General features: G+C 46.0%; 1 protein-coding gene across 1 annotated transcript in view; it reads right to left on the bottom strand.

Annotated features, from left to right (window-relative positions):
* Window positions 1-13,731, bottom strand: part of CHCHD6 (coiled-coil-helix-coiled-coil-helix domain containing 6) — a 375,967-nt gene extending 362,236 nt beyond the window's left edge. The window contains exon 1 of the mRNA XM_075550254.1: window positions 13,547-13,731. Coding sequence (XP_075406369.1) covers window positions 13,547-13,633 — 87 coding nt within the window. The 5' untranslated portion in view covers window positions 13,634-13,731. The remainder of the gene's footprint in view (window positions 1-13,546) is intronic.
* Between the last annotated feature and the right edge of the window lie 8,825 nt (window positions 13,732-22,556).

Genomic DNA, 22,556 nt, shown 5'->3' with positions numbered 1-22,556 from the left:
CAATACACACACTAGACGCTAGTTTCCCTTTCACCTTTTTTAATAAAAGCAAGCATCCTCTCCGGGTTTCCTTCTATTAGCAGAAATAGATACTAAGGTAGGTCTTTCATAAAGGTGAAGGTGTATAAAGCGTTAAAATATCAGGAGGTACCTCACTTGAACAAGTGAAGGAGAAATACGGAGCTACTCTTGAGTGACAAGTAGTCATTTTTACAGAGGGACTAAGTCACGACAAATAAAGTATATTTTCAAGTCACGTTTGACCTCACTGATGCTTCATTGTGTCCCAGGTGGGGTGGGGCAGCATCTATGTTCCTGCTTAAGCTAACAGAACATCCTTATGAACATTAACACAACTTTAGCCTTTAAAATGTTACCATACAGGCGCATCTGAGAAGTAGCCACATGGGGGCAGCTTGCGGAGCACTGTTGTTTACGTGAATTAGGGTGTTGCAGTGAATATGGCTCTTCTACCCACATCTCTAACTCCTTCCAATGATGGGGCGGGGCTATGCAAATAGGGTGTGTGTTAACACTGATAGAAGGGACGGGCCAGTTTTAGCTGCTGTAACTCATTACCACTGAGTCAGCTGGGGGAAGGAAATCCCAGGGCCATCAAAGAAGAGTCTCCGGTGGAGCAAGTAAAAGATCTCTTTCTCAAGTGGCCGAGACCCAGTCCAGAGGCACTGGAGACCATGGGACAGGGCAAGGGAGCCAGGCCGAGGCCAGAGGCTAAGGCAAGGAGACCATGAGACAGGACAGGAGTGCTGGGACTATGAGACTCCGAGGACAAGCAGCGAGCTGGCTTCCTGGCCCCTGGAAGCAGAAGCCAAGGAATCGATCACAAGGCCGAGAGGCTGAAGACTAGAGAGACGTGACTGCTGGCTGGAGAAAGGTGCTGTTGTAGACCGGCTGTATCTTAGTGTTTTGTGGTCCTGGATTGTGGTACCTGTTAATTTCCCTAATAAACTCCCTGAATCATGAGTATTGTCTGATTTTTGTGTGGCCATTGCAACAGACTGCTGGATCCAACAGAGAAGTGGAGTGTCATGGGGGGAACAGAATAGGGTAAAGGACGGGCAGAAGGTGGAGGAGGCATGTCTGACCTCTGCCTCTTGGCAATAGGTCTTGAACTAGGGAGGAGTTGGGTTCCCCTTTTCCCTCTGTCACCAGAGGACATCTGACATGGCCTCAGTTGTGAACACTTGACTGTTCACCGAGTGAGCTCACAGGTACCACCTGTGTATGTGCAGCAGCCCGAGGAGTGGGGAAGCATGGGGCCACAGGAAATGGCTACAGGACTTCCATAGTCAAGCTAGGCCTACACAATCACAGCTCCATGTGTCCAGTGCATCATTTTCTGATTGTGATAACTTGGGAGAGTCAAAATAACAGCTCACTGTCCTCTCTCAAAGAAACCCTGGTGGTGGTGTGGTTACAAGGGGGGCTGTTACATGTATGGTCGGCACTTCAAAACCACCAGCAGCTCCTCGGGGCTGTCTACTCCCATAGACAGTTACAATCTTTGAAACCCACAGGGGGTCATGATGAGTCAGCAGGGACTCGATGGCAGTGAGTCTGGCTTGGGCTTGGTCCTCTCTCAACCTGGCTCCCCTAATCGCCTATGGAAACCATCTCACTGTGTTAGGCTGAGCAACCAAGGCAGTGAGGGATGCTGCCGACTTCCAGAAACGGTAGCCTCTAGGCAATCTTAAACTGTTAGTGGTGACCAGACACCTCAATCCCAGTGGAGGTGCTGTCTTGTGAGTGTAATGATTGTCTCCGTGCCTGGGAGAATTTCCTCTCTGGTCCTTCACATTTATGAGAGCTCAAATGAGATCCACGCATGGCTGCTCGCTCCAGATATAAATCTGAGTACTGGCACCAGAAACCCTTTGGGGACCACTGACAACAAGTGTGGCACACACAAATGCCCACAGGGGTCAGGCAGGTAACAACATGGAAAAAGTGGGCCTGGGAGGAAAGAGAGAAAACTACAAGACAACGCGGTGATGAGCCGGAGAGCACACCCCCAGCGACAAGGGCAGCCACCTCACTCTTGAAAAAGGCTGCCCAAGGGAAGGTGGACCAGCACTTCCTTTCTTTAATCATTTTATTGGGGCTCATAGCGCTCTTTTCAAAGTACATCGTGTTCAGCACATTTGTACATTTGTTGCCATCACCGTTTTCAAAACATTTTCTTTCTACTTGAGCCCTTGGCCAAATTAAACTTAGGTGAAGCCTCGTCACTGTTTAAATGTTGGTAATTAATTCAAGTAATAGCAGCAAGCATTTTGCTGACCCATGCCAGGCTCTGGCGAAGTGCTGGGCACAGAGGAACGCCCGGGACCGCTGCTCCCGTATGGATCTGCACGATGGTGAAGGAGAGCGGACGCACCGGGGCTGTCTTGCACAAGCACAGCCACCGTGCTCCTTAGGAGCAAGGAGAGTCAGACTTCAGTTCACCTACCTTGGACATGTTATCAAATCCATTTCCTGGAGCAGGGCATCATGCTTGGTAGAGGGTCAGCAAAAAAAAAGAGGAAGGCCCTCTGTAGGTGAACTGCCACAGTGGCCGGAACAATGGGCAGAAGGAGGGTGCAGAGCAGGGCAGTGCTTCATTCTGGTGTACAGCGGGTCACCCTGCATCCACGGCACCTAACAAAAACCACCTGCTCAGAGAACAGGCAGAGGGCAAGTATATGCATAGATTTGCTCAACCCCACTGGCTCCAGGCCAGGACATACTGATCCCTAACATATTCCACATTCTGTTATCGACTCAATTTGGAATGTCTTAAGCTCACACATCCTTGCAAGTTAACTTGTGTTCCAGCTGACTTACCAAACAGCTATAATCACCAATAAAGCAGCTCAAACTGACCATGAGGGCATGTGCAGATCGAGCACCTGGGACCTAACGAGAGTCTGAGAATGAACATCCAGGCAGGGAACTCAAACCAATAGGAACTGGCTACCCGGCTCATGCTCCCTATCCCATAATAGTACTGTTTGCCCTCCCTGAGGCCCTAGCAATAGTCTGTCCTGGAAGACCGGCAGTGCAAGCACCCGGTCACCATACTCTGCGGCCCCAGCTGCAAGTCCCTCCCAAGATCTTTGTTTCAATGTCCCACCTTGAAACGACACCCTATGAGATTGTCTAAGAACCTTGCCCGAAAATTGCTAGGAGGCGGCGTTGGCAGCATTGCCTATAGAAGCTATCTTCCTACTTTGATATACTGTGGAGGGGGAGTGCGGGGGGGGGGGGTGCACTTTGTTTTGAAACCTTACCAGGAACAATCTTATCTGAGGGTCTTATTTGGGATTTCTCCTGGTGACATTGTTGTACGATGAAAAAGAAATATTCAAAGAAACTCTTGAAAACTGCCCGAGTCTATGCATGGTGTCCAGCCTGGCTTGTGTACAGCCCTTTATTCTAAGCCAGAGAATGTCTGAGCAGACCGGGCAGTCAAACCACCCTGTCATCCAGATCATCAGGGAGATCTAAAATGTCCGGCTTCACTGGCGAATTTGTCCCAATTGGGTTGCTAAGACCTAACACCTGTTAGTAGACGGGATGTGTTTGGGGAGCACCAAACAGAATGGCGCAGCGCACAAACTCGAAGTCTGCTAGATTGGAAATTCATGTTGCGGCAGTGATCAGTGGAAAGCTGTCGAGAGAAGACCACCTGTGTCCCATCTTTCCAGGCTGCCATGTTCTGGTGTAACCTCGCCACACGCACTCACTCACACAGTCAGGCAGCGAGGCCTCTGAAACTGAAGACGACTGAAGAGGGCTTGGGGCGTGACCCATTTTGGGGGACCTGAGCTACAGGGGCTGGAACCAGTGCACCACATAGGAAAGAACCGAGAAGACGTATCCCTCTAAATGTCAGGGCTCAAGCCCAGGTCTTTGCCCAGATTGGGTTCACCACACTGCCTCTAGTGGCGGCTACTTAGATGGACTACGCAATTGGAAAAAACACCAACAGGCGTTGCAGAGGGACAGAATCCCAACCACAGAGGTTAACATCGAACGCACAAAAGAAGAATAGAGGCCAGGAACAACTAATAGCCGTACAGGTTAATATCTAACAAGAACAAAAGAAGGATACTGCACAGGAAAAACTAATGTCCCGCAACATCAGGGGCATCGGCAGTCATGCTGAGGCACGAAACGGAGCGAGCTCAAGGTGCGGCTCTAGCCAGTAACAGGCTGGAAAAGGAAGAGTGCTACACGAATATGGAGCGCAACTGGGTTAAAGCCTGAAAGCAAGAGAGTAAGGTTTTCATGCACAGAGGCCACAAGGGTGCCAGCGTGGCTAGAAGAAATACTGTTAATTCATTAATACAAGTGTCTAATCAAGTATATACATGCCAATAAGCTAAACCCAGCAATAAACAAGACAATCTTTGCCTGAGAGCATTGAAATTTAAAACGGGGCTAATGGACGGAAGGAAGGGGTGATTAAAAATATCAAGAGGAAGCCAGCAGCCCAAGGGCGGCTACGAGAAGCGGTCGATGAACATTGCAGTGGATGACAGAAGACTGATCGTGGTCTGTGTTGAGAAGAAGGGAAGGATGTTCACACTCACCATTTCTATTCAACATGGTTCTTCATGTTGTAGTCAAGACAATACGGTAATAAAAAACACAAAGAGGGCATCCAGATTGGAAAAAAATAAAGCGGTCTTTATTTGCAGACATGGTCCTACATAAGAAGATCCTAAGGAGCCCACCAAAATACTAAACCAGTCCTGGGAAGTCGCAGGACACTACATCAATACACAAAATTAATTGTATTTCTATGAAAGTTCAGCATTTTAGGTTAACAACCCCAAAATAGTTTTTTTAATTCCATTCATAATAGCATCAAAAAGAATACTTGAAAACAAGTGTTTTTAAAGTTGCAAAACTTGTGTGCTGACTACAAAACATTGCTATGGAAATTAGTGAAGTAAATGCAAAAATACGAGTTCATGAATTATTGTTAACGTGGTAATTTTCCTCCCAGTCACCCACAGATGCAACCTACCAAAAATGCTGTCAGGACAATTCTGATTCAGAGGGACCTTTCAGACAGAGTAGAATTGTCCCATTTCAAAATCCCAAGACTTTTATAAACATTGACAAACTAAGTCATATAGACGTACATATTCACACATAGGAACCTACACATGACACACACAAACACATAGATATGAAACTGTGAAAGACCCAGAAGAAACAAAACAGTATTTCTACACTTAGTACAGTAATTGTGACCATGTGGCTTAAGGATAAACATACAGAGCAACTGCACTGAAGCGAGAAACAGAAATAAACTCACGTAATCTCAGGCCACTGATGCTCCTAAAGGAGCCTTGATTACAGGGGGTCGCACGGAGGGCTGTTAACCCAAAGGTCGGCAGTTCGAAAGCACCGGGTGCTTTGTAGGAGGAAAATGAGATTAATCGTCTCGGAAACCCACAGGGGCAGTTCTACTCTGTCCTCTAGGGCAGCTGAGTGAATGGCAGTGAGTGAAATGTTCATGAAGGTCCCAAGACAGTTGTACGGGGAAAGGATAGACTTTTCAACAAATGCAGTTTAGAATCATTGGCTCGTTCATGTGAAACAGCTGGATTAGGCTATCACCTGGTTTTGTAAATCCGGCATGATTGGATCACAGCCACGCTCATTCACATATTGCCAACAGCTGTTTCGCCCTACAGCGGCAGTAGTAAAGCTGAGAGGCCCTCTGGTCCACAGAGCCTACAGTATTTCCTATCAAGTCCACCAGAAAATTGTGGAACCTGACTTTACAATATATGCAAACACGAACTCAAAATGATTTCCAAAGAACCCACTGTCATTGAGTTGATGCCAACCCAGTCGCCCTATAGGGCAGGGTGGAATGGCCCCCGTGGGTTTTTGAGACTGCAACTCATTTTTGCCCCCCTAGACAACTCAAATCTGATTTATTTACCTTTTAAAGATCACTTTACTGGGGGCTCTTACATCTCATTACAATCCATACATCAATTGTATCAGGCATGTGTGCACACCTTGCCATCATTCTTTTCTAGACATTTACTTTCTATTGAGCCCTTGCTATCAGCTCCTCTTTTCTCCCTTCCACCCTCATGACCCACTGATAGATTATAAATTATTATTTTCATATCTCACACCGAACACTATCTCCCTTCCCCCATGGTTTCTGTTGCTCTTCCCCCTGTAGGTGGGGGTGCGTGGTTATGCGTCAATCATTGCTATCTGTTCTCCCTTCCTCTCTACCCTTCCCCCTCCCCTTCTGGTATCGCTATTCCCATGCCTGGATTCTCTTATCTCCTATCTATACCTGTGTACATGCTCGGGTCTAGTCTGAAGTGAGAAGCAGCCCTGGGTTCATGATCATGAGAAGTGAGGAAGCCTCAGGGAACCAGAGGAATATTGTGTGTTTTATCAGAGCTTTACTGCGCCCTGGTTGACTCATCCCATCCCTGTGACCCCTCTGTGGGGGGATGTTCCATTGTCTACCCATGGGCTTTGGGTCTCTGCTCCGAGCCCCCTCATTCTCAGTGATGTTTTTTCATGATTTGTTTGGTATTGGTCTTTTGATGCCTGTTACCCAGTCCAGATGACACTTCATGATGGCACAGGCTGGAGTGCTTCTTCCATGGGGGCTTATCTTCAAGCCTTTAGGACCCCAGGCACAATATCTTTTAATAGCCGGACACCATCTGCTTTCTTCACCACATTTGCTTATGCACCCATTTTGTCTTCAGCGATTGTGCCAGGAGGGTGAGCCCCAGTGGGGAGATAGTCATAAAGGTCAGCAGACAGACCTGAGAGTGTAACTCTTCACAGGTGTAGAAAGCCACATCTTTCTCCTAAGGAGCGGCTGATGGTTTCAAACAGCTGCACTTGGAGTTAGCAGCCCAACAAGTAACCCCCGGAGCGCCTCAAAATGAATTACAAATCTAAATAGAAAAGCCAAAGCTACAAAATTCTAAGAAGTCCCTCGGTGGTGCAAACAGTTAGGCACCAGGCTACTAACTAAGGTGACCAGGTTTTAACATTGGTACAGCGGGACACCAGCAGGACACCACTGATAAGACTTATATCAGCCAGATGCACCATGGAAGATATTCCTGGCCATCTGCTTCAGAAAGATCAAGGCTACAAAGACCCTCTCGGGGACAGTTCTACTCTGAAATTTGTGCCAAAGAGCAATGTGAGCTGGGATGGATTAAACAACAACTGGCAGGAGGTTTTTAGTTTGGTTTGGCTTGTAAAGTTCTTAGGAGAAAACTCCCAGAGTCTTGGGTAAGACAAAGACTTCTGAGCTATGACACAAACCACAATCCATAAAAATGTTTAAACTGATATGACAAACTGATCATTTGTAAATTATCAAGGGTTCATGAGGGAGGGGGAGGGGAAAGGAAGGGGAAAAATTGAGAACCTGATGCCAGGGGCTGGAGTGGAGAGCAAATGTTTTGAGAATGATAAGGGCAATGAATGCACAAATGTGCTTTACACAAATGATGTATGTATGGATTGTGATAAGAGTTGTATGAGCCCCGAATAAAACGATTTAAAAAAAGAAATACTGGGGGGGGCGGAGAAAGATTGTTTAAATTGGTCAATTAAGTCTGATCAAAATTACAAACATTTGTGTTTTAAAAACCAGGAGACTGAAAAACCAGGTTTCCTTACTAGAAAAAAATACTTGCAACTCATAATATGGTAGAAGACTTATCTACAAAATAAGTAATTATACTTTAATAATAAAATGGGATAAATATTTGAATGGACATTTCCCCAAAGAAAATATATAATTAACAAACACATGAAACGATATGCAACATTAGCTATTAGGAAAATGTGAAGTCAAGCCATGACAAGGTACCATTTCACATCCACTGGACTTGCTATCACCAAACGACAGACCATAACAAGCATTGATGAGGACGTGCAGAAATAGGATCCCTCATCGCTTCTTGACCTTTTGGCTAAGATCAAGCGTAGAAACGGGTACCCTCATATACCGATGATGTGACTATACAGTGATAGGACACCTTAGAAAAGTTTAGCACGCACCCCAATGCTCCTTGCAGCACTTTTCACAACAGCCAAAGGTAGAAATACAATGCTCATCCACAGATGACTGGATAAACAAAATGTGGTATACCCACTCAGCAGAATACTACTTAGCCATGAAGAGAAATGAAGTCCTGTGTCTGCCACCGCATGGGTGAAGTTTGGAAACGCCACGCTGAACGATTTCTCTTACAGGAACTATATATACACAAAAGCCAAAGACGATTCGGGATGACCAGAGGTGGAGAGGAAGGGCAAAGGAAGTATTGGTCCTTTGGAGCCATAATATTTATGTGACTGGGGGCGGGGGGGGGGGGGTAGTGGGGAGTGTGGGGGGAGGATGATTTGGAAAGGGATTGGGAGAATTGTGCACAACTTTAAGACTAGAATCAATTTCACTGAATTATATATGGAGACAATTTTTGAGATGGCCCATGTAACAAAACCTTTTCGATATAACAAAATAGTTTCACAATTTAGAGTTAACTTTTCCTAACAATCTCATAAATTGTAATCCCATTCCTCAGTGAGGTGAAAATATATGTCCACTAAAAACAACAAGAACCTTGCACATACCGGTAAGTATTCATAGCCACATTATTCATAGTAGCCCAAAGTGGGACCATTGAACTGTCCCATTCAAACGACTGGATACACAAGTAAAAGGAATAAAGTATGGGTGTATGCTACAACACGGATGAATCTCGAAATCACTACCCTGATGAAAGAAGCCAGGCACCAAATATTATATACTATGTGTAATATTACACATCATATCTTATGTGTGTACATCTACATGAAATGGCCAGAAAAGGGGAATTTAAGAAAGCATACCTGGAGAGTGACTACAATGAGCCACAAAATGTCTTGTGGGAATCACATAAATGTCTAAAATTGGATTGTGGTCCAATTCTATAAATTTACTAAAAAAAAGAAATCCCTGAAATGGATGAATTTTATGACATAAACTACAACTCAGCGAAAAAATAATTTCTTTTTAAGAAGTCAGCATTACTAGATAAACTCTTTCTAAAGTTCCGCTCCTGATGGGAGAATGGCCTGCCTTGCATTCAGGGCCCACGATCTGGCCTCAACCACTGACCAGCCTTCTCTAACCTCCTCGCGCACATGGACAACGCGTGAGTTTCCAGCTCCAACAACTAACTTGCTGCAGACCTTGTCTAAGTGTCACCAAACCTATTCCCACTGACCCGGAGATGGCAATCCACTCGTTAGCCAGCTGAGTGCCTGAGCTGACGCTCCCATAGCACTCAGCATCATGCTTAGGCCAACAACCCATTGCCATCGAGTCAATTCGGAGTCACGGGAACCCTGTGAAGGGCTTCCGAGCCTGCAGATGTGGATGGGGGCAGACAGCCTCACCATGAACTCCGTGAACAGTGGGTGGACTTGAACTGCCCGCCTTGCTCGTAGCGGTCCAACACTTACCCGCAGTGGCACCAGGGCTCCCATCCCAGTGCTTGGCATAAACACGTGAAGACACTCACTGCATGACTGGCGTAAGCCCTATCTTGCATGTCGTCACCTCCTCAGAAGACCCAGTCCTTCCCCCTCTTCAGGTGAATAACACCCTTTACCCTCTCTGCACCCCCTATTTTCTGATCTTCCTAGCCATTCTTTCCCTGCACCTTTTTGCTCGATGGTCTGAGATTCTCCCCACCTCCACACTCCCATCTAGGGTGACATCTCCAGGAGGCAGCGGTCCTGTGGTTGGTTCCTGTGGCCTCTGCAAGGCCAGGTCGCGTGCCTGTCAAGGACATGGTCTCAGTAAGTGTTTGCTCGAGTGATGACTGCGTGGCAGTTACCTGTGTCGTCTTCCAGTGCACAGCCTCCCTGGCACTGGCGCGTCCTGGGACTGCCCCTTATACGTAGGACTGGGGACTTCGGTATCTTCTCCCTAAGTGGTGGTACAGAATCACGCTCCGTTGAGGAATGGATGATGGCACATCTGATCTAGATTCGAGGGATGTAAGGAGCGGGAGGACAAAGCTGAAGAACAGCAGGAGCAGAAGAAAGCCCAGCAGGTAGAAGGGGGAGGAAGGTAAAGAACAATCAGGAGTCTGGATCCTGAGAAGCAACAAACTTCAGTTGGCTCCTCAAAGATAGCTGCTTACGTGGGCTGAAGACGCGAAGTGGACGTAGACATGGTGCTGTGTGCCTTCTCTTAACAGAGGAAGAAGTCGAACTGACTAGCATCTCACACAAACTTGCTCTGAAAACAGGAGCTGAATATAATTGCAGTGTTTTGCATCTATTAAATTTATTTTACCTTCCAAGGAGTTAGGGCTTAACCTCCCTGTATAATTTCATGCAAATCACTATGTAGATAAGCAAGGCCCTAAGCCTTCGTTTGAAGGGGACTACAACATTTTGGAAGGAGCCCTAGCAATCAATCAGATTTTGAACATTTTCTGCCGTCTTGTTCTCATTATTAGCTCCCCATTTCCCCCCAGCCTCCCTTGTCATCCCCTTAAGAAACCAGGAATCCAGTTACTGTCTCTATATAACGCTCCTGAAGTCATTATGTTTTTATTTTTCTCTTCTTAAAAAAAAGCAAAAGTCACTGTCATCGAGTCGATGCTGACTCACAGTGAAGGCAAACATTCAAATTTGCTGTAAACCTTCCATTAAACCAATTTCTCATCTGTTCCCTTTACAGGGCTGTTAGGTAAGCGCTGGACTGCTAACTGCAAGGATGGGGTCCAAACCTCGCAGCCACTGCACGAGAAATGCATGTGATTACCTGCTCCCATCAAGATTACAGCCTAGGAGATCCTACTCAAGGTCATGAGGAGTTGGAATCAACTTCACGGCCATGGATTTGGGGCTTTTTTGTTCACTTTAGTAACACTTCAGTTAATCTGATGATCGTTTCTACTGATTTTTACTGTCCAACCAAGTTATAGGCTTGCCAGCCAATTAACTTCACTTTTCCTATATCAAAACACTTCAATATCATTACCCTCCTATCTCCTGCTTCTCCCGCTGCCGAATAAGACACACAAGCCAAAGGGGGTGTGGGGGCTCTCTAACACAGGGTCATGAGCCTCACTTCTTGATAGGTCAGTTATTCTCTGATTTGTTTTCTCACCTGGAAAAGGCTGTGATCAAACAGATATCAAAGTTAGATTTCCTTCTAATGTAACAGTCTTGGCTAGAACTGAGTGGAGGACCAGTCTCCCTGTCAAGACAGGTGGTGGCACTGTCACCACTTTTTCCTCCTGTCTTGTACAGCACAGCAGGAAGCAGAGAGAAACGGTGATATTTTTGCAGCTGAAAGATCTGGAGTAAGATCCCAGAAGTTACTCAAGTGGTACCTTGACCAAAACTCAAATTACACGCGCGCACACACACACACACACACACACACACACACACACACACACACAGAGCCACTGAGTCGATTCTGACTCAGAACCACCCAATAGTAGAGTAGAACTGCCCCTGTAGGTTTCCGAGACGGCAAGTCTTTGTGAGAATAGAAAGCTTCATCTTTCTCCTTCAGGTAGGCTGGTTTCAAACTGCTGACCTTGCAGTTGGCAGCCAATGTGTACACACTATGCCACCAGGGCTCCTTACCCCGCTCCATATTTAAGCCTGATCCGCCATCTTTTAAAGAGAAGTATACTTTGCAGAATCCAAGGGACTAGAAATAATACATACATGAATGTCTGATGTAATACTAAAAATGATGTTCCTGTGTAAGCACAGATGGAGCTACCTCCTAAGGGATCTCCACTGAGCCTTAGGAGACTTGAACTGAACCAACCGTCAACCTTCCTAAAGGCAGGAGACCTGGTGACTAGTGTGGGTGAGCAACCACATGGATCCTTGACGATTCTGAACGACAACTCCGGTTCCAGCGTCTCAATGTATCATTTGGCAAGCCAGGTTAATAAGGCCAAACAATACCGATCAAGCCCCAAACACGCTGGGCTCATAGAAAGCCATACAAAACACTCCGCTTTTTCTAAACACTTTCCCATATACCTTCATCTTATCCTAGGGAACAAAAGTTATCACCGCTACCACCAACGCTCTTGTTTTTGTTTTCTCATGAGATGAATGAGGTTTAAACCCTAAATGGTCACCCAAGATCACACGGCTAATTATCATCTGGGCCTAGATGTTGCCTCCTGATGTCTTTTTTCTGAGCCACTTCCCTAATTAATTCATCTACACCAGCTCTGTGCATTCCACTTAAACTTGGTCTGTCTCACTTAAGGTTAATTCATTTATTCACTTAGCAGTGATTTCCACAACCCCCACCGTGTCCCATGCACAGATGCATGTCCACCATGGTTGTTCCAGGACTTGGAGTTGGCTCACTTTAACCCCAGCGCTCTGGCTCATTAACTAACTGACCTGCATAAATTAACCTACCAGTGCCTCAGCTTTCCTTAATCCATCAGACTGCTGACAATTAAATGACACCTGTGAAGGATAGAGAGCACAATGCATGGCTCCCACTATGTACTGCGATGTGAGCTGCTTTTATAATTGTAGCTTTTGAGGACGAAAGTAGGGAACCACACAAGAGCCTTGGCCTTGAGGAGTTTGAACTAATAAAGTAGTTTAAAAATAAAATAATAACAGACACATGTGATCATGGAGGTGGGAAACTAAGTTGTCAGGGAGAGATGCCGAGATGATGTTTGAGCAATCACTACAATGACAGGGCCGCGCCATGTTTAAGAAATGCTGGACCCCGGCTGCCTGAGTGAGGCATGTGCTCTCCCCAGGCTGCTATTTCATGGGGATACAGGGGGCAGCCTCTCAAGCAGCCCTGACTGCTGGTGTGCTTACAGGAAGGCAGTTCCAAGAGTGGTGTGGGGAAAGTAAATGCTAAGACTAAAATGAGAGTCCGTGAAAAAAAGGAGAAATGCTGGAGAACTGTGCTTGAAGCAAGAGGCCGTCTTCAAGGTACAACAAGGTCTGTGGGGTTCCTGACGGGGCTGGGGGGCGGAGTGGAAGGCAGGGTAACTGGCATGGCAGGTGGTCAGAGGTAAACAGGGACCACAACTCCTTAAAGCAAGGCAAACAGAAGTGTTGCCTCTTCGTCGGAACGGTTAGAAATAGGCGAGTTAGAAGGGGATTAGAGTCTATGATCTGCTTAACACATTTTGCTTTGGACTGCGGTGTGGAAAATGCTGCGCGGTCTTGCTCTCACTGGAAGATTCGGGGCACGCATGAAAGATGCGCAGGGGCGGGCGGGAGGATAACAGGCAAGCTCAAGACACAGAAACGCTCAGCCGTCAGAACTGGCATTGGGACCCTGGGTCCCCTCGCATACTCGTGGCCTTCGCCTCCCCTCGTGCCCGAAAGCCAAGGTGAGGAGTTCTCCCAGCCCGTCAGTTCAGTTCTGACCCTGGGCCGAGCCCAGGGGCCCCCCCTCGGACACCGCCCCCAGCCGCCCCGACGCCCCGCCAGCAGCACCGCTCACCCGGATGCCCTGCAGCACCCGGACCCGCTCCTCCTCGTCCATCCCGAAGGACACCCTGCGGCCCTCGATGCTCTCGGTGTTCCCCATGGCAGGAGGCGGGCGGCGGCGGCGGCGTCCTGTCTCACTGTCCGGCGCCAAAGCAACCGGACCCGGCTCCGGAGCCCCACACTTTCCTGCGCTTCCTGGTGACCGGCACACAGCTACAAAGCGACGTCCTATTGGCTACTGCTCGACGCTCAGCCAATCGCGACCGCGCAGCCGCAGGGCTTGTGGGACCTGTAGTCCCGGGTCCGCCTGCCCCTTGGTAACTGGGGAGGTAGCGCGGGGCTGCGCGCCTCGTGCAGGTCCTGAAAATAGTAGAATTGGCTATGCAACAAGCCTGTCTTAGGAGCAGGTAGTGAAGGTCAGGTGTGCTCCCAGGAAAGCCCACCGTCGAAGCAGAACCAAGGGTGATATTGTGAGATCGGGAGACCGTCGAGGAGGCTACCTGGCCCATTTCATCTTCATTTCAACAAACAGGCGCACTCACTAACCGGGAAGCAAGCATCATTCTGTTGTTGGTAGGACCCACGGACAGGTTTCCCACTCACACCGACAGAATGGAACCTTACGCCATCCTCATAATCTGTGCTGGGTTTAGGCTGCACCGCCGTGTCAATGCATCTCGATGAGGCCCTTGCTCTTTTTCCATTACCCTCTAACAACCATGATGCCCTTATGCGCGGAGTGTACCCTCCTGCGAAGGACCAAAGCCAAAGAAGCCTATCATCCTTCCACGGAAAGAGCATCCTGGCTGTCTTTATAAAACCGATTGTTTTCTGTCTTTTAGCAATCCATGAGTTATTCAATGTTTTTAATGAAAATTTTATTGTGATCTTTATCTCTCTCTTTTTTTAAGTTTTATTGGTATTTCATCCAAATAGTATGCAATTCAATATTTCAACTTTCTAAAGAAGAGTTATGTAATTGTTACCACAACAAATTTTGGAACATTTTCTCCCTCCTTGGACTCATTGTTATGAGTGTAATTTTTTCCTCATATTAAATTCTTTTTTAATCATTTTATTGAGGACTTATACAACTCATTACAATCCATACATACATCCATGTGTCAAGCACATTTGTACATTCATTGCCACCATCTTTCTCAAAACATTTGCTTTCTACTTGAGTCCTTGGTATCAGCTCCTCAATTTTTCCCCTCCCTCCCTCAGGAGCCCTTTATAATTTATTATTTTTTCATGTCTTACACTGACCAGTGTGTCCCTTCACCCACTTTTCTGTTGTGTCCCCCAGGGAGGGGGTTATATGTACATAATTGTGATCAGTTCCCCCTCTCTTCCCCAGCTTCCCCTTACCCTTCTGGTATCACTACTCTCATTATTGGTCCTGAGGGGTTTATCTGTCCTGGATTCCCAGCTCTTATCTGTACCAGTGTACATCTAGCCAAATATGTAAGGTAGAATTGGGATTTGGGATCATGATAGTTGGGAGGGAGGAAGCATTAAACACCTAGAGGAAAGTTGTACCAGTCTATTTCATTAGTGCTATACTGCACCCTGACTGGCTTGTCTTCTCCCCACAACCCTTCTGTAAGGGGATGTCCAGTTGCCTACAGATTGGCTTTGGGGCTCCACTCCACACTCCCCCTCATTCACAACATTTTCCTATCAATACCTCCTGATCACACAGGCTGGTGTGCTTCCTCCATGTGAGCTTTGGAGTGTAATTTTTTAATTGTTCAAAATATGCACAATAAAACATTCTCCAAGTCAACAGCTTCTACGTGTATAAGTCAGTGCCATTGATTATGCTCTTGGTGTTGTGCACCCATTATTGATATCCTTTCCCATATTATTCCACCACCATTAACATCAACTCAGTGTCCCCTAAGCATCAACTCTACCTCCTTCACCCATGGCAGTCACTGGTCAACTTTGGGTTCTGTTTGGTTTTGAGTAGTTTCCTTAGATGTTCAGTATTCCTGAGCACCAAATCAGCTCTTCATTCAATGATTAAAAACTTTGAAAAAATATCTTTGGAAAATACCTATACAAAGATAGCAACCCTTCCTGGTCACCCTTATTCATTTTCCAGCTTTCCCATACATATGAGGCAATTAAAATACCTTGGTGAATCTTAGTTCTCCAAGGGACATCTTTGCTTTTTAACACCTTCAAGAGGTTTTTTGCAGCTCATTTTCCCAAGGCAATGTATTATTTCACTTCTTGACTGCTGCTTCCATGAGACTTGATTCTAGATCTCAGTAAAATATGAAATAGTTAACAACTTCAATATTTTCCCCACTTACCATACTTTTCATTATTTGCAAGGATTTTTGTTGTCTTATATTAAGGTGTAATGTCTTCTAAAGGCTATAGTTTGATGCTCATCGGTAAGTGCTTCAGGGTTTGTTCGCTTTCAGCATGCAAGGCTGCGTGCAGATCCTTCCTCTGATCCTACTGCCGAATTCTCGATATTCAAATTATGTTCTCAACATGTAAATTGAATAAGGATGGTAAGGTTATAACCTTGATACACACCTCTTTTGATTTTAAATCACGCAGTATTCCCTTGTTCCAATAACTGCTTCAATCTCTGTCAGGGTTCTGCATGAGTTTAAGTGTTTTCCATCATTTATAATGTCGATTGTGTGGATCATAACAAACTAACATCGTGAACGATGGGAACGCCTTTGCAGAGTCAAGAAAGCATAAGTAACTTTCTGTTTTATTCTGTGTAGACGAGAGAAACAAATTCACAGAAACAAATTCATTATACTTATGTGTATAAGAGAATTTTATATGAAGGAAAAATTAAGAAAACATCTCAGCCCAGTCCAGATCAAGTCTTTAAGTCCAGTATTACCCCATATGCCCAATACCAGTCTGTAAATTCCTCTTCAGACTGACGCAACACATACAATGATGCCAAGTGTAGGAAGATCACATGCCAGTGGTGGAAAGTCTTGTGGATCCAGTGGAGATGGGAGAATCTTAGCACTAGCATGGGTCTCCATGTGACTCCTCCAGCTCCAAGGCTCTGGCTACCATCAGCATAGCTCCATGTGGCTTTCAACAGGAATGTCTAGGAGGGAGGGAGTATGTGTCCCGCCTCCAGAGAGCTATTTATCTCCTTAGTGGCTCCAAATGAGGTCATAAAGCTGCAACTTGATTGACAGGCTGAACTCCACCCCTTCATTCTTAACAGTCTCAGGTTGAAAACAGATGATGTAACTAACGCAACTTCTTTCTGTTATCCTCTGCTTTGGGCCAATGTCCATGTGACGTCAGCAATGGCATGCCTCCCATCTGAATCTGACTTGAATTCTTGGCAACTCCCTTGTGATATACTGTTGCACATGTTTTGAATTACAGTTGGCAAATTTTTACTTAAATGTGTTATTAATGATATTTTTTCATAATTTCCACCTTCTATTGGGTTACCTTTCTTTGAAATGGGCACCCAAAATGGACCTCTTTCAGTCAGTTGTCCAACTAATTGCCTTTGAAATTTCTTAGCACAAACAAGTGAGGGTTTCCAGGGATGCATCAGCCTTTACCTTCAAGCCTTTAAGACCCCAGACGCCATACCTTTTGATAGCCGGGCACCATCAACTTTCTGCACCACATTTGCTTATGCACCCGCTTTGTCTTCAGCAATTGTGTCGGGAAGGTGAGCATCACGGAATGCCAGGTTTTTAAAGCAAAGTGGTCTTGCGATGAGGGAGTACTTGAGTAGAGGCTCCAATGTCCATCTGCTACCTTGATACTTAACATATAAATATATGTACATACATCCATTTCCCTATTGTTGTATGTAAATATATTTACATATATACATGCCTGTATTTAGACCTCTATAAATGCCCTTTGCCTCCTAGTTCTTTCCTCTATTTCCTTTTATTTTCCTCTTTTCACACTATCATGTTCGGCCTTCATTTGGGTTTCAGTAATCCTTCTCAGTTACATTGCCCTTGATCAAGTCCTACCAGGCATCCTACGCCCTCTTCGACATTGATTTTGGATCACTTGTTCCTTTAATCCTGGGTTTGTTAATACCCACTTCCTTTTCCCCGCCTTCCACTCTCTCATCTCTCCCCACGTTGTTTTCCCCTCAGATTATTTATCCCACCTATCTTACCTAGATAGACATGCAGAGACAATAATAAGCACAAAAACAAGACAGAGCCAAACAAAACAACATAAGAAAACAAAACAACAACAACCAAAACAAAACAATGACATAAAAAGAAAAGCCTATAAATAGTTCAAGGACTGTTTGGTGACCTTTAGAAGTGTTTCCAGTCCAGTCTGATGGGGTGCCCTGGCCGCAAAGTCTATTTTTGATGTTCCCCGGGGACTTCATTGCTTTGTTCCCCTTTCAGCTCTGTGGCATGCCCTTAGTGTTTCTCCCAGTGCAATTCTTTTTCTTCTTCAGTTCTTTCAGGTGGTGGAATATTCAGCATTTTCTTCCCCATTGGTTCTAATCCCAGGTGTTTGTTTGCAAATTGCATTATCACACTTTACTTTGCTGTCCCCACCTGCTCTTTGAAATGGTCTGTTTGACTTGTTTACTTCATCATTTCTTTCATTGGTTTTAGGTATGTTCAAGAGCAAGTTTCTGAATTTCTCTAACATCCAAATTGTTCTCTTCTTGCTTTCCTATCTTCTTAATGACCTTTTGCTTTCTCATGTGTAATTTCCTGATTAGCCCTAAATTCAGATGCGATATTTTAGTTCTCCTGGACTTTGAATTTTTTCTTCAGCTTCAACCTGAGCAGTTGCTGGTCTCTTCCGCAGTTACTCTTGGCCTTGTTTTGGTTACTGATATTGGGCATAGCATCATCCCACAGACGTAGTCCCTTTGATTCTTGCATATTTCATCTGCTGAGGTCTATGAGGATGGTCTCCATTTATGTCATTGAAAAGGGGGGGGGTTCTCTGGCAAAATTCTATCATGCAATCTCCAGCCTAACTTTAGCACCAAAACTACCAATCCTTTGTTTCAAAATTTTACATTCCAATCATCAGTAATTATTAGTGCAACTTGATTGCATGTTTCATCAGTATCAGACTGTATTTAAAGATAACTGATGAAGTGTTCATTTGACGATTAATGTGGTACCATTCCTTTTCAACTCATCGTTCCCAGCTTAGTAAACCATCCCATTTAAAGTGATCAATACTTTGCACATATGTAAATATATTAACATACAATGATAGGGATATGGGTCTATGTACATATATTTAAATGTTAGGTACTAAGGTAGCAGGAAGGCATTGGGTCTCTACTCAAGTACTCCCTCAATGCAAGAGCACTGTTCTAATAACCTGGCAGTCTGTGATGTTCACCTTCCAAACACGATTGCTGAAGACAAATTGGGTGCATAAGCAAATGTGATGGAGAAAGTTGATGGTGCCCACGTATTAAAAGACATAGTGCCTGGGGTCTTAAAGGCTTGAAGTTAAATAAGCAATCATCTAGCAGGAAGCAATAAAACCCACATGGAAGAAGCACACCAGCCTGCGGGATCACCAAGTGTCCACGGGATAAGGTATCAGACATCAGAAGACTCAAAACACACAGTCATATCGATGCAAATTATAGGGGTCAGAGTGGAGACCCAAAGCCCATCTGTAAAGAGCTGGACATTTCCTCACAGAAGGGTCACAAGGAAAGAATGAGACAGTCAGGGTGCAGCACAGCACTGACAGACACGTAACATGAAGGTCCAAAGGCTTTGCTCCATCCACACCTTTCAGGTTGACTCTCCTGTGAGGAGGCAGCTTTTCCACAATAGCATTCCGAGTGCCTTCCCACCTGAAGGGTCATCATCTGGTACTATAATTAGACAAAGGTTTGCTGCTATTTATAAGGTTTTCAGTAACTGATCCCTCAGAAATAGACTGCAACGGCCTCTTCCTTCTTCCTGGTCTGTCTTACTTTGGAAACTCTGCTGTTATGGTTATCACTAGCCTTCCTCCCCCTCCCCCCTGAGTATTTATGGAAGTCCTCCTTGCTAATGTGTCTTGGTTTGGAAGTTCCACTGAAATTGGTCCACCATGGAAGATCCTACGGACATTTGAATGATCTCTTGTGTCGCTCCCCACCTCACAGCAGTGCTTGAGCCCCTCAGTACAACAAACTGACAAACAAGTGATTCTGGGGACTAATCGGACATTGTACAAAGCCGAGCCTGCCTTCGGGAGATGGCAATGCCAAGGAAAACCAACCCGACCCACAAAAATCCACAGAAACAAGCTTGTCCTTGAACTGACCCCTCCAAGGAGGGCTGGTCTTGCTCGGTGCCATCAAGTCAGTTCTCATGCAAAGTAACATGATGCCCGACAGGACGGAGTGCGGCTCGGTCCTGTGCCATCCTCTCCACGTTGTTCTTACACTGGGCCACCTCATCACGGGATTGCAAGCCAGCTCACAGAGGGGCTCCTCTTTTGCTCTGCCCCTCTATGTTACCAAACCTGATGTCCTTCTCCAGGGACTGGTGTCTACTGACCTGTCCCTGCCTCTAAGGAGCACTCTAGCTGGACTTGGTGCAAGACAGACTTGTCTGTCCTTCCAGCAGTTGACGGTGCTTTCAGTGTTCTTCTCCAGCCCCACAATCCAAATGCATTGCTGCTTCTTCGCTCTTTCTTATTCCATGTCCAACATTCACACTGAGTGCTAGAAACAGAAAACTACATCAGGACACCCTGGGAGACGTTACTCAAAGCTACCATGAGCCACAACCACACGACAGGGCAGAGAAGAGCGGCTGCCTGGTGTCTCCTAGGCTGGAATTGCCATGGGAACAGACTGGCAGGTCTTTCTTCCAGACACCACCAAATGGATTCCAACCGTTGACCTTTCTCTTGGTTAGCCAGAGTGCTTAACCACTGCGCCACCAGGGCTCCTCGGGGAAAGTAAGAGGAGGGGCCAATCCAATTCCAAAGTTACTCTCTGACACACCACATCATCCTTTTTAAAATATAGAGACTTTATTCCAGTGCATGAAATTCATTCGCCTATCACCCAAGTCTCTTCTTCACATTAATGATTTCCTTGTTGTAACATATCATCTTCTTTCCCGGCCAGCTGTGGCGATCAGAACCATCCTGAGGTCATTCACAGGGCACAGTCTTGGCACAAATCCTGATCATTAACCCAACCCAGCCTCACTGGCCACAGCGGCCTAAAATTACCCATAGGTAGCTCATCAAATTAGCTGTTGTGCACATGGAGTGTGTTGTGCACATGGAGTGTGTGTGTGTGTGTGTGTGTGTGTGTGTGTGTGTGTGTCCATGGGATGAGCTCGGTGCTAGTTTCCTTACTTAAAAATTCATGTTCTGGATTGGGAGCCCTGGTGCCTTAGGGATTAAACATTGAGCTGCTTACCTCAAGGTCAGCAGTTCAAAACCACCAGCCACTTCCTGGGAGAAAGACACGTCTTTCTACTCCATAAAAGTTGCAGTTTCAGAAACACTGGGGCCGGTTTTACCAGCGCTATAGGGTTGTTCTGCGTCGCAGTGAACTCAATGGCTATGAGTTTGGTTTGGTTCAGGTTCAGGTACCTGTCCTGAATCCCACCCCTTCACTCGGACACATCGTATGACTCATTTTTATTATTCTCCCCTATAAGCTACAGTCTTGTTCAAACCCTTAAAACCACCTAAAAGGAAGGTGTTTCACTACCTTACGGTGGTGGTTCTGAAATCCCCATAGAATAAAGGTCATTGCTCTGTCTCAGCCCCCATTACCCCACTGAACGCCCTTTACACGTTCCGTGGTGGAGCCAGGGAATGAAAATGGAGATGTGCCCTGGGCAGCCCCTGAATCCCTGCAATATCCTGGGACTACATTTCCCACAAACCCTTGCTACAACAGAATTTTGTCTCCACCCCCGCTAATATTTAAAACCCTGCTTGCACCTGGGCAGGAGAACAGTGCCCTGTAACCTGTCCCAGGGGCGAATGTGGTGATTTCTTTCGCTTGCCCTCCCGGGAGAGTCGGTATAAAATTTCTCTATGGAAGGCCCCATTCTGTGCCTCTCAAAGTAAATCTTTATTTTGCAAAGACGAGAACCTGAGGCTGAGATAGCGCGTTCCTAGCAAGGTCCCTCTGGATTCCCATGTGAATAGCTGTTTATGGAAACAAAGAATTGACTCCCGTGTTTGAATTGCGCCCTAACTAGGTTAGAGCCCCAGTTGGGAAGGGGCCGTCTTTGTTATATTAACGAGGCAGGGTTGCTGTAGGGCATTTCAGTTAGTCTCCTTTGAGATTGGGGAGAAAGAAGGGAATAAACATTAATGGGATGCGATAGCTGCCCAACCACAGGGATCTCCCAGGAACCTGGAAATGGACTCTAGGGAAACAAAACCCTTCTCCCAGCGCTAACAGAGAGGGACACCTGAACAACGCAGACCTGAGAGCCTCCTTCAGTGTGGGAAAATAACCTTCTGTTTGTTAAAGCCATTCGGGTGTGCTCTTTGTGCTATACATACACGACGGAGAAGATGTGCGCGCAGACGATACGTTTCCGAGGAGTGCACTCACCTGGTTTCTCATAGAGTCAGATAGATGTTGATGGCTGTTGTCAGCCTCAACGACTTTGTTCATTCATCTGAGTTGAGACACCCCCAAACTGGCCGTGACGTCTAGAACTGGGGAACACTGGATTGCTACCTGAAACAAGAAGCTTTGGGGAGCACACTTTTGGTAAGATTGGAAGGCAGGGAGGTGGAGGAAGAAGTGGATGAGAGAAAGCAGTGAGACCCCTGAGGCAGAGAACAGCTCAGTGGAAGATTTTCAAAATCCCCCTAGGGATTTGGGGACCAAGGAAGCGGCTACTTCGTCCTTTTAAGCCTTACCCCATCAGCAAAAGAAAGTCTAGAAAGCATAGCTCCATCCGTGGAGAAGAGCTTCCTCGTCCTTCATTAGAGAGCCTTTGATGCTGAGAGGCTCCGGCCAGTCCCAGGACCTTATCTGTCAGTGCTCTGCGGCTCCTCACAAA

The sequence above is a fragment of the Tenrec ecaudatus genome, chromosome 5 (assembly GCF_050624435.1).
Source record: "Tenrec ecaudatus isolate mTenEca1 chromosome 5, mTenEca1.hap1, whole genome shotgun sequence".
Lineage (NCBI taxonomy): Eukaryota > Metazoa > Chordata > Mammalia > Afrosoricida > Tenrecidae > Tenrec > Tenrec ecaudatus.
Note: the sequence above shows the minus strand (reverse complement) of the source record. Positions and strands in the feature narration are given on the sequence as shown.